The 12,902-nt window shown below is 41.3% G+C and overlaps 2 protein-coding genes across 2 annotated transcripts in view; one reads left to right on the plus strand and one right to left on the minus strand.

Moving 5' to 3' along the window:
• Positions 1-12,902, minus strand: part of TDRD9 (tudor domain containing 9) — a 129,602-nt gene that overhangs the window by 114,566 nt on the left and 2,134 nt on the right. The window lies entirely within an intron of this gene.
• On the plus strand, positions 2,658-4,667 carry RD3L (retinal degeneration 3-like). Its single transcript, XM_012647066.1, has 3 exons — positions 2,658-2,873; positions 3,308-3,613; positions 3,981-4,667. The coding sequence occupies exons 2-3, from the start codon at positions 3,315-3,317 to the stop codon at positions 4,276-4,278; spliced, it is 597 nt and encodes a 198-aa protein (XP_012502520.1). The 5' UTR covers positions 2,658-2,873; positions 3,308-3,314; the 3' UTR covers positions 4,279-4,667.

Below are 12,902 nucleotides of genomic sequence, written 5' to 3' on the forward strand. Positions count from 1 at the left end.
CTTTTTATGTAGTTTACAGATCTTAAAATTTTACACAGACACACACATATTATGAATATGGTCCTATCTCACTTCGAGTCTAATAAAATTTTATACTATTTAGCTAATAATATAAAGCCTAGATAACCATGACCAAAAAGAAAATGATTAAAGCTTAAACTAATTAATAGTTTAAGCTTTGTCTTCTACATGAAATATCCTGATCAAGTTAAAATTCATCAGAAACAATTCATTTATTCAACTAAAATATTTGATAAATAAAATCCAATGTGCATCTGGTTATACCCTGATAAACAGGAAAGATTAATAAAAAGGAACATCCTTACCTTGAATTACAAATATTTATGTTCTCTACATGGTAGTAGGGGAAATAATGTAACCAGAGAATGATATTTGGTCTCTACATCAATCTAATACTCTCAGGAGACAGGAAAAAAAAATACATAAAATTTTGTTTTTTGTTTGTTTTTCACTCTGTCACCCGGCTAGAGTGCCGTCAGTCAGCCTAGCTCACAGCAACCTCAAACTCCTGGGCTCAAGCAATCCTTCTGTCTCAGCCTCTCAAGTAGCTGATTGTTCAAAGTAGAGACGGAGGTCTTTCTCTTGCTCAGGCTGGTCTCGAACTCCTGAGCTCAAGCAATCCTCCCTCCTCAGCCTCCTAGAGTGCTAGGATTACAGGCGTGAGCCACCGTACCCAGCAGAGAATAGATCACTGATCTTAAAATCTCTGCTGAAAGGAAATCCTCCCCCCAGAAAGGCCTTCCCTGACCTCCAGATCTAATCAGGAAAAGCACTTCAAATACATCAAATAACCCACAATGATCTCTAATTACCTTACGAGATGATTCGTGTACTTAGATTTGTACTTTAGCTCCATGTGGGTAGCAACTAGGTCTGTCTTGTTCACTGCTACACCTCAGCCCCTAACCACCCAGGCCATGGCCGACAGTCAATAATGTCTGCTGAGCGAATGACAGCCAGCAATTACAGTGGAGGACAGAGCATAAACTATTCAAAAAGCATTAGGAAAAAAGGGGGCAAGAGAACAGGAACACAGACCAGTCTTTCTATAAGTAAAGATACATAAAACCAGAGTTCAAAGGAAAAGCAGGCTTAGGGGAAAATGCTGATGTTTACCCTAAAACGGAAAAAAAAGAGTTGGCATTCAAGCTGGTCACTGAAAAAAAGAATTACAATATGGATATGCGGAAAAGAGACAGACTAAGCGTTTCAGAAGACAGTCAGTTTAGCCAGAAGCGAAGGGTCAGAAGTGAGCACGGTGAGCGCCAGGCAGGTGGCCTGGCTGAGACAGAAGACACGCCCTGGGGTGGAGCGGTCGGCAAGCCGTACCCGGAGGGATCACGGGAGACCACCACAGCCTTGAAGGGAAATTTGATTTATGCTCCGTAGCCAATACATCCTGATATTTTTGTTACCATTTCAGAGCGAAAAAAATTTAAGCAGTAACAAAAAGGTTATTCCAAGGAAGAAGTGGCAAGATTCATTATAATTCAATAAAAAATTTGGTAGGACACTGCTGTCACGGTAAACTTGACTCCCTGCCTTCTCCTGGCACCACACGCGATGCAGTGTGAAAACCCTCCACTTGAAGGTAACGAATCCTGACGTGTGGCTTTGCTACCCCGTGCGTGACTGGAGCTGCAGGCTGACCACGCGCGTCACTCTGGATCAGGCAGGACATGCAGGGCTGATGTAAACAATGTCTGCTCTTCATGGCTCATTTGAAGGGAAAAGAAACGAATATTATAAAAGGAAAAGCCACCATGTAGTGCTTTAACAGAGAACTAGAAAGTAAAAGACCTTTTATACTCCGTCCACTCTTCAGCAAGACACACTTGAACAGAAAATTAGTACAACGAAGACCATTACACACCAGTCCTCGCCGAAACTGTTTCATCTTCAGCCCCAGAAGAAAACACTAAGATGATTTTCTATAATGAATTATAAGATTCTGTTTTGAACTTAGTATGTTCTGATATCTCCATTTTTTCCTGACAACCCATTATTGCCTTATCACCGTGTTTTCAAAGAGATTATAAAGTACATTTTAAAGCTTTCTAATTGTTTATGATGTCCTGTAGCATTTCAATTTGCTTAAATATACAAATTTAACTATTTTGCAAGAAAAATCAAAATGACTTCAAAATGTCACATTTGCTAAATATTTCACACATAATATCGCATTCTTTGCCTATTTTTCTCAGTTACAACGAGCTCTCTCAGAATTCATATTTTACAAATAGTCGAGTCTGATCTATTTTTCCTGCTTTCATTACAGGGGACGGTGACCTGGCTTTTAAATGCCCTGAAAGTTAAGCCGAAGAATAAGAGCAACATGGTTATTTTTAGAGCTCTACAGGCATAAAAATACAGCACTGAACTGTGACCTACAGCTATGCACAGCAACGCATCACATCATGCGACAATCTTCACCTTAGCTAGGAGCGCATCTGTGGTGCTTCAGACAACTGTTCCTCGTTTCATTACCAAAGACAAGTCGGGATGCATTAGGACCAGCATTCATAGCTGCTGGTATCTTTTTCAAGTAAACTAAGCTATATTCAAAAGGTAGACCATTACATAATTTGCAAAGATTAAATAGTAAGTTATTTTTGTCATTTCTTCTAGCTTACTTAATTAATGAGCATTCTCCCCAAAGGAAGACATCACAACCTCATTCCTAACATAGAAAGTTATTTATTTCAAATAGTTTCAGTGGGTAAATAAGGAGGCTCATTCCTTCAATAAAGGACACAGCCAGGAGAACGAGACGTGCCCTAGTGAAACACGGCTTCTTCACTAGTTCAAGTAAACTCTTTGGAGACACCACGTCGGATTCGTCCACTTAACAGGTAAGCTTTAAACCTTTTCTATACAAAACATAAAGCAAAAGTGTGTCTGTAGATAGCACTTTCCCATACAGTAATATTTAAAGCCTCCCAAGAACTTTTACTACAAAGCATTCTTGTTGTTTTCACGAATCGTTCAGTCTGTAGATTATCTCTGACTTTGTACGTTTAATTTCTGCTTAGCTACATAAAAATATTTTCAGAGCTTGATTTTTGCCACTGACCTAGTCAGAAATGAAAAGATTTTAATCCACGTTCTAATCTTGTTTTTTTTGCTTTGTTATAATTACCATGTTCTAATCTTATTCTGACCTGCATGTCTAACCAGTGAGAAATTCGTGCCCTTTTCTGGCAAATTTATTGTAAAGAAACAAATATTTTCTCATCAGAACCATAATATTTTATGTAAATAAACAAGTGAGAAAATATTTCCATAGGCTAAAAATGCCACTTTTTGGCTGGATGAAATGGCCAAAAAACGATGCCTACAAACCCACACACTGTCCTGGCTCAGATGTGGTGACCAAGACTCTGCTTCGGGAATTAAAATGGCACCTAAAGGAGCGAGAGAGATTAATACAAGAAATTGAAAATGAACAAAAAGTGAAAAAAACAGGTGTGGATTACAACTGGCTCAGAAACTACCAGAACCCCTATACAACTATCCCAGTGACCGAACAAAGACAACTCGAAGTTCTCTGCTCACAAGTTCAACTTTGCCAAACCGGAACCATTCTCAGCAGGTAAAAAATACTATGCTCTCTTGTTGTGATATTTGCTACTGCTAAATCTAAGTTCTTCATATATTTAGACCAGAAATTGTTTTCTATCATGTAAATTCTTTAAGCATGTGTATCAAATACCCAGCTACCAAAATACCTCAGGATAGGCTAAATAAAAGTATCTGTTGAAATCTTACTAGTAGGAAATTTTTTTCATTACATTGAAAATTTCTTTCCTAGAAGAATAATTTTAAAGCAATATGCAGATTACTCAAAAGGTGGGTGACTAATATACCAGTACTTTAAGATAAGATATGCAAGTACTTTGGAGATAAAGGGATACAACAAAAGAAATTTTCTGAATTAAATGTTACCACATTCCCTCTAGATTTCGAGAAGTTTTGGCAGAAAATGATGTACTGCCGTGGGAAATAGTCTACATCTTCAAGCAAGTTCTGAAAGACTTCCTGAGCAGTGCTGACGAGGGGAGCGAGCGAGGGGACCCGGGGGTTTCTCAGAGCACAGGCTGTCCTGCTCACTCCGCAATCCCAGGTGAAAGCGCCAGGAGTCCTGACAAAGATGAGATACCCACTATTTCAAGTTATGTAGACAAAAACACAAAGAACAGGCTCCCAACATTATCACACAGAATATGGAACCTACCATATTATTATCCATCAAGTTAAGCTACTTATAAACAGAGGGGGTTTTATGACCACCTTAGAATCAGAACTCTCAAGATTAAGAGTAAGAAAAAGTGATGTGACTTCAAGTTTCTCTTTGTTACAAGGTCAGAATTTTAAACTCCTATGGATGTAATCTGTGTTTTAAACAGTATTCTTTTTTAACCATTCTAAACATGCAATGTTTTCATTGAACAGTATGCTTTTAACTAAAATGTTTCCTAAATATTTTGAAAAAAATGTTTGAAGTATTTTTTTATACCTCAAACACATCTCACAGGAACTAAGGCAATATTATTTAGTATGAAGTTTAACAAATTCTGTATGAAACTCAGACATTAACCATGACTTTCATTTTAAAAGGAAGCTTTGTATTGAATAAAATGATTAATGTGAATCTTAATCTTTACAATACAGCACTGAAATGAAGCTGACATCCCATTATGCCATCACTATTTTCAGCAGGGGACGGGGAAAAGGGCCAGTGAGGGAAGAAACAACGTGCTGTTCAAAACCTAAGCAGTGCTTTATCCCAACACTCAGGCTTGTTTCTAATCACCATACTTTTAATCTCAACATTAAGGAAAAGCATAATAAAACAGCTCTATATTGTATCAATAAAAATAAATAGACTGATTGAACATTAATAGCTGCTACTCTCCAAGAAAAACATTCAATGCTGGTGAATAATTTAAACCTATATTATACTCACCTAAAATAGCAAAATATTTAATACATAAAATTCAACATTTCATAACATTAAAAGTAGGAAGCTATGCATAAGTCAGATTTATTTTTTAATAAGGTGCAAGAATCTTTACTAAAGGTAAATCCAAGGAACCTAATGTTTATAACTTTATATTTGGAGATTAGTTTTCTTTCATCTAAACAGAAAAAAATATATATCAAGATTAGAACTAAGAATACACTCAAAAAAACCTTCTAACTCCATTCTCCCTGCATTCTTGGCCAACTTCTATACCGTTTTCAATTGATCTCAATTTGGTCTTAAATCCCAACCATGTAATAAATGGTGACCACTTGACCAGGATTTAATAAGACAAGTAAATGCAAACACAGTCCTCAGTAGATTAAAATAAAGATACCTCTCACTCCTGTCCCTTTTTGTTCAGTTTTCATGATATACTACATTTGGCTTCTTCAATCACTGTAAGACTTCTTACAGTGGAAACTATTTGTGGGAGAGATTAATGCCCCAAAAAGTACACAATTGCTTATTGTGCAATGAATATAGAAAGTAGCAAACATGAGCTGCAAGAAAATATTATTGCCTTAATGGCGAGAACAAAATTTTCACTTTAAACAAAACCTGCGGTTTGTCTATAAAGTCCAGTACTAGAACCTGGTAACTTCACCATACATATCAGGAAATATATGCCAAGAGGCCCAAACCGTGTCATTCTCTCTCCAAGGCACCTCAAACAGCAACTGAACAAAACCACACCACTTTCAAGAAAAGGCCATCTGGCCGGGCGCGGTGGCTCACGCCTATAATCCTAGCACTCTGGGAGGCCGAGGCGGGAGGATTGTTTGAGCTCAGGAGTTCGAGACCAGCCTGAGCAAGAGCGAGACCCCGTCTCTACTAAAAATAGAAAGAAATTAATCGGACAACTAAAAATATATAGAAAAAATTAGCTGGGCATGGTGGCGCATGCCTCTAGTCCCAGCTACTTGGGAGGCTGAGGCAGTAGGATCGCTTGAGCCCAGGAGTTTGAGGTTGCTGTGAGCTAGGCTGACGCCACGGCACTCACTCTAGCCTGGGCAAAAGAGTGAGACTCTGTCTCAAAAAAAAAAAAAAAAAAAAAAAAGAAAAGGCCATCCTCCATATACAGGCAGAAAGAAGAGAATCATTTTAAACAACTCCCATCAAGAGTTTGCAGTGACTGAATAAACCGTGGACAGTTATGCCATTCCACTAGCTCAGGATGAAATGAATCCCACACCATGCCAAGTCACCCACGTGCAGTTATACTTAATTTTACAACCTGGCTTTAAAGGGAATGGAAAAATACAGAATTGTGAGTTTCCACCTCTCACTTTGTTCCTGGCAATAATCTAATAACCATATTTCCTATAAGAGTATTGGTATATGTAATTTAAAACTATAGTTGTTTCTACAACATCTCCAAATCAAACAAATTTTAACACAAATAACTTCCTGAATATTAACAGATCTATGATTTTATTATACATGGGGCTATTTATAATACCTAAAGCTGGCAAAGGAATCAGGGTCAAAGATGGGGAGAGGACTACTGGGAATGCTTCAGGTGTGCTTTATCAAGAGAAAACAGTTTTAGTACAATCAATAAAATTTCTGGCTAGAACAGTAAGAATAAATGAATCCACGTAAAAGAATTCTGCATAGTGCCTGACACGTAACAAGCTCTCAAAAGTCAGCATTACGGAGCTGGACATGGTGGTGCAAGCCTGTGGTACCAGCTTCTCAGGAGGCTGAGGCAGGAGGATCGCTTGAGCACAGTAGTTCAAGGCTGCAGTGAGCAATGATTGTGCCACTGCACTCCAGCCTGGGCAAGAGAGACCTCATCTCTAAAAAAACAAACAAATCAATAAATAACAAACAAACCAAAGTCACAGAGGTTTGTTTTCTAAAATGATAAATAAAATTCAAGAAAGGAACCAGCTGGGACCGACACACACACACTAAAAGCACAACTCTTCAGACCCTTCAGCACTAATACTCTGTCTCTCAGCAAACAGCATTACCTATCCACTCAACTCCACAAGCCCAGAAATCTCAGAACCATTCGGGTCCCCTCGGGATGGGGGAGGGGCCCAAAACACAGTAACAACAAGCACAAAGATAATCGGCAGAGTTGGTCTTCAGTTATCACAAGCAAGACTCGGAAAAGAGGGGGAAAAAGTTGAAATAGACTAAGAGTGGGAAAAAAGGCGGGCGAGGACTTCTTTAGCTGTGGAGGTCACAGGAAACTTCTCCAAGGAGCAGACATTGGAACGGGGCCCCGAATGATGAAAGGAGCCTGTCTCGGGAAGGGATGAGGCGAGGGAAACCCTCCACAGGAAAAGAATGCAGAAGCTGGAAGGTGAGAGTTTGGTATTTTCAAGACTAAGAAAGGCCACTGCGGCCAGAGTGCAGCAAAAGAGAGTAGCAGATTAAGTGCCAGACGGAGGACAGCTCGTTAAGCCACAATACAGTCTACATTTTATTCTAACAGCAGTCTATGACACAGAAAGTCGCACATGTGCTCAAAGAACATTAGGTGTGAATGTTTACTCAAGAATTTGTTCATTCAACGAATATTAACTAGCATCTATCTCATGCCAGGCATTCTTCTAGGTGCTCCAACAGATTACTGGGGGGCAAGGACAAGAAGCCAAGAGACCAAAAATAAAAGGCTTTTGCAATAATCCAGGCAAGAAATAACGGTGGTTTGGTCTAGAGTGGCAAAAGTGTAAACAGTGAGAGGACTCTTATTCTGGAACTATTTCACGGTACAGTCGCCAGGACTCTGATTTTTAATGGATTGTTTGCTTGTATACTTACAAACACATTCACACGCACCCTCTTAGGGAAATCAGCTATTGCCAGAGGAGTAAGGCAATGATTCAGTCAAGGCAGAAGTGGATGAAGAAGCAACTCTCATCATGTCTAGAATAAGGACCTTGCATATTTTGTAGGCATTCAATAATTGGGACCTTCGGACCTCCTAAGGCAGTTCATTCAAACAAATTCCTACCAGTGTTAGGTGCCATCCCGGGAGGTGGAGACTGAGTGATAATCTGTACTCTCGATAAACTCTTATGTGGGGAAAACACATAATTCCCATGAAAGTACTAGGAGACACACACGCAGGGTCCTGAACAGGCAGTGTCTATTCAAGTGGGCTCACTCACCTGGTTCTCCTCTCACCCTCTGGCTGCTCATTCTCAGTCTCCTGTGCTCATTCCATGTTATCCCCTCTAGACATTCTAGAACCCCAGGCTTGAGCCCTTGGGCCTCTTCTCTCTCTACACCCACCTACTCGGATCTAGTACCTAGAGTCTGAGTGGTCTCATCTCTTTGCCTCAAAGCCTTAAACTCCCCAGCATCTAGCTCCATCAGACTTCTTTCCTCAGTTCCAGACTACCTATATTCACTTCTGGCTAACAGGCATTTCAAAGTCAACAGATTCTAAATCAAATTCCTGGGATTCTCCCACAAACCAGCTCCTCCTGCGGTCTCCCCTCCTTGGGTGATGGCAGCATCTTCTAGCTGCTCAGCCAGAACTGTGGTGTTACCATGACTGCTTCCCACTCATGCCCTGTATCTGCTCCAGTTACAAAGTCCTTCCCTCTACCTTAAGAATATATCCCAAATTCCATGACTGCTTCCCACCGCACCCCCCACCTTCCTGGTCAAGCTACCATCCTATCTCTTGCTTGGATGATGTATTAGTCGGAGTGTACCACAGAAACAGAACCAACAGATGTGCTTAGATTTATTTTAAGGAACTAGCTAATGCTATTACAGAGGTAAAAACCCAAAATCTGCAGGGTAGGCCAGCAGGCTGAAGATCCAGGGAAGAGGTGCAGTCCAAGTCCAAAGGCAGTCTGCCGGCAGGATTTCTTCTAGCTCGGGGGAGGTCAGTCTTTGTTGTATTCAGGTCTTCAACTGATTGGATGAGGCCCACCCACATCAAGGAGGGTAATCTGCTTTACTTAAAGTTCACCAATTTAAATATTAATCTCATATAAAAAACACCTCAGAAATATCCAGGGTAGTGTCTGACCAAGTATCTGAACACTGTCACCCAGCCAAGCTGACCCATGAAATTAACCATCACAGAGGATATCAGACTCTTCCCTGACCTCCCAGTTTCTGCCATCAGCCCCCTTCAATCCATTCAACACAGCAGCGATCCTGTCAGAGCCAGAAGTCACGTCATGTCATAGCTCTGCTTAAAACCCCAAAGCCTCCTCCAGTGGCTCTCTCAGATGAGGCAGCAAAGTCCTCCCTATGATTTAAGAGATGCCTCTTGATCTCCCTGTTACCTCTCACTTCATCTGCCATCTCCCGTTCAATCACTCTATTCCAGGGGCACACAGTATTAACAGATACAGAAGGTTGGGCACAGTGGCTCACGCCTGTAATCCTAGCACACTGGGAGGCTGAGGCAGGAGGATCACTTGAGCTCAGGAGTTTGAGGTTGCTGTGAGCTAGGCTGATGTCACGGCACTCTCCTCAGGGCAATGGAGTAAGTAAGACTCTGTCTCAAAAAAAAAAAAAAAAATAGATAACAGAGACACTCCAGTATTTTATCAATGGGAAAACTACCTAATAAACTAAATCTGTTAAACAGACCAAAAAGGTCTTTAAAAAACATGGACAGAAACCAGGAATCGTCAGAGAGTAACAGAGGCATACACCAAATCTACACAAGGCCTAAACACTGAAAAGCAACAAGGCCTAAAGAAAAAAGGAATATGCTTTGGGGTCAAACACATCCCTCCCACAATACAACATATGTGGGCTGGGACAAGGCAAGTTCCTTAACTTCTCTGAAACTCCCCATCTGTCAGGACTGAGGCTGCCCATGGTGCCTGTGTCACCTGTCACGATGCCCGACACAGCAGGCATTCAGCTTCAGTAGGACATACCAAGAGGGAAAACTGAAATAAGACAAAAGGGAATGGGCTGAAAGTATCACCAGATACTGGAAATGTGAAAGCTTTCTTCAGTGAAGCCTTCTCCAGGACAGAGAACACTTTAAGGTGCTGAAGAGCCAAAGACACACGCGTGAGAAGTAAGCAAGAACGTCATTAGCCAGGACTTGACGTGCACTGTGGAGACAGAGCTAAGTCCACCACAGAAATGACAAAGACACCCTGCGCAGAAGGGCAAAGGGAGTGACACAAGACTCCCAGCAGCCGCCCTAGGACCACAGGCTGCAATCCAGAGGAAAGCTGGCACTGACAACTCTGAAGAACGCTCAAAATGGCATAATACGGCCACTAAGGTTTTCCTTTTCATGCACCGAGGTGAAGAAACAGAATGTAAGGACAAAGAGCATAATCCACAATGAGCATAAAGGAATGAAATACCACACCATGTGGACAAGGAGAAACAGGGAAATCCATAAAATCACTCCAAGTATGATTTATAAAACTACTCACCCACTTCACCAGCACCTCCCCACTGGCGCCTGGCAAGGCTTTTGTCAGGGAGAAACTCACACTGGGGGACCCCACAGGGGCCTGCACCCACTCACGCAACTCTTACCTATGACACAGACTGGTATTTTCTATTTCTCCTCTTTTTTTAATGCTGGTGGTCACTACTCATCAAACTGATTTAACAATGCTCTCCTAGGCTGGACTCCAGGGATGGAATGCAAACCAATCTTTCCCGTGAGCCCTACCAAACACGGTGCCCTGTGCGATACCCTGTGCTTACAAAAGCCTGTCTTCCCCAATGGCAAACGCTTTCTTGCTGATATCAAAACCTCAAACTCTCCTTTACTGGACAGACGTCACTGAAGAAGTACTTGATCGTCCACTGTATGCCAGGTTCGTGGGCCAGCTCAACCTGAATCTGAACCCCAGCTCTGCCACTGTCATACAGTGCCGCCGTAACAAATGACTGCAAATTTAGCAGTGCAAAACACAAAAATGCATTACCTCACAAGTCCACGTGGACTCGACTAGGTCCTCTGCTTAGGGTCCAAGGCCAAAAGCAAGTTGGCCACAATCAGTTCCCTGCAATTGCAGGACTGGGGTACCCACTTCCTTACCAGCTGTTAGCCGGGATCCAGATTTGCTCCTCGCTACCCACATTCCTTTCCATGTGGCCCCTTCTAGCAACACATTTCAAATCTCTGACTCTAGTCTGAGAAAGTTTTCTGCTTTTAAGGGCTCATGTGATTAGACAGGGCCCACCCTGGTAATCTACGTAATCTCCCTATTTTAAGATCTGTAACCTTAACTACGTCTGCAAAACCCCTTTTCCCTTTCCCATGCAACACTGCATATTAACAGGTTCCAGGGGACATCTTGTGGGGGGCGGGGTCATTCTGCCTATCACAACAATTTGCTACAGGAAGTTGGGTAAGTCACTTTACCACCCCCCGCCAAGCTTATTTCTTAATAATGCCATCAACCTCAAAGGGTTGCTGTGATTAAATAATGTAGCTACATTTAGTTGAGTGCCTACTACATGCTAGAAACTCTGGCATTGGATCTACACGTGTGCAGAGCCCCAGAAGGCACCTGCAGAGGAAGGTGATCTAAGCTAGCACTATTCACAGGCCAACATTGTTTGCCTGCCTCTCACTAGTTAAGTACTAAAGTTAAAATGTTTATGGCAATTTCACAAAATAATTTTATATATGTCAAACCTAATAATTCAAAAAAGGGGCTTATATTTAGTCTTTTTTCAATTCATTGCTCTGAAAATTCATTTTTATTGATTTTACAAAAGTCTCAGTCCATGAAAGACTGGAAACTTTTAAAACTGGTCCTTGGTAGCTACAATGACATTTAAATCTATACTTTTAGTTTCTGACAAGTTCAATAATAATTTACTTTCAATATCACAATGAGTTATTTAAAAGCAATGCCATCTGTTACATTAAGTCTAAGAAGTAGCAGAGTATTAAGCAGGGGAGGTGGCCTATAGGATCACTTACCAGAGTAATCCAAGGAAATAAAGTGTGCAAAACTATAAACAAAACAGCCACTCTAAAGGTGCACAAGGAGTCTCTTTGTCCCCTCTATACCTCCAAGAAACAAAACAAATTTACCAAAGATCCCAAGGTTACACCTCAAAGGACAATTCAAAGGCTTGAAGAAACCCAGGAAAACCTGACCCATAGGCTGGGCCTATCTATCAAATCAGATGTGACAAACAAACAAGAGTAAGTTAAATTTTTTTAAAAAACACCCTCCCAAGTGTAAAGGGTGTTGAACTCGGGGGCTGGGCGGGAGTGGTGGAGATACTCCAAGCTAGGGGTACTTCCCACGCTGGCCTCCTTTAAAGAGGGAACCGGTGTTTCTACTCACCAAATCTAAGTCTTTCTTCTAAAAACAGAGGGCATCCTTTTGCCTTTTTACTTCTGCCAAAATGACGTGAGCAGAATGACTGACAGCAGCTACTTAAGTCAGAGAATAGAGAAAGGAGGAGGGGAGTTCACGAACCTGAACAAAGATGGAGCATTCACACTCCTTGGTATTTACCCCAATGAGAGGAAAACATGTCCACACAAAATCTGGCACACAAGTTTATTCATAACTGACAAAACCTGGAAGCAACCAAGCTGTCCTTCAGCAGGTGAATGGATAAACGGTGGTACAGCCACACAGTGGAATATTAATCAGTGCTAAAAAGAAACACGCTAACTAATCTTTTGACATGGAGGAAGCGCGAATGCAAGTTACTAAGTGAAAGAAGCCAACCTGAGAAGGCTACCATTACTGCATGATTCCAACGAGACGACAGTATGGAAAAGGCAAAATTACGGAGATAGTAACATTAATAAACAGACCAGTGGACATCTTGGCGGGGAGGGGGTCCAGGTTTCGGGGGGAGAACGAATAAGTGGAGCACAAAGGATTTTTAGGGCAGTGCAACTCTTGTGTCTGATACTGTA

Source organism: Propithecus coquereli, unplaced genomic scaffold (assembly GCF_000956105.1).
Source record: "Propithecus coquereli isolate 6110/MARCELLA unplaced genomic scaffold, Pcoq_1.0 Scaffold256, whole genome shotgun sequence".
Classification (NCBI taxonomy): Eukaryota; Metazoa; Chordata; class Mammalia; order Primates; family Indriidae; genus Propithecus; species Propithecus coquereli.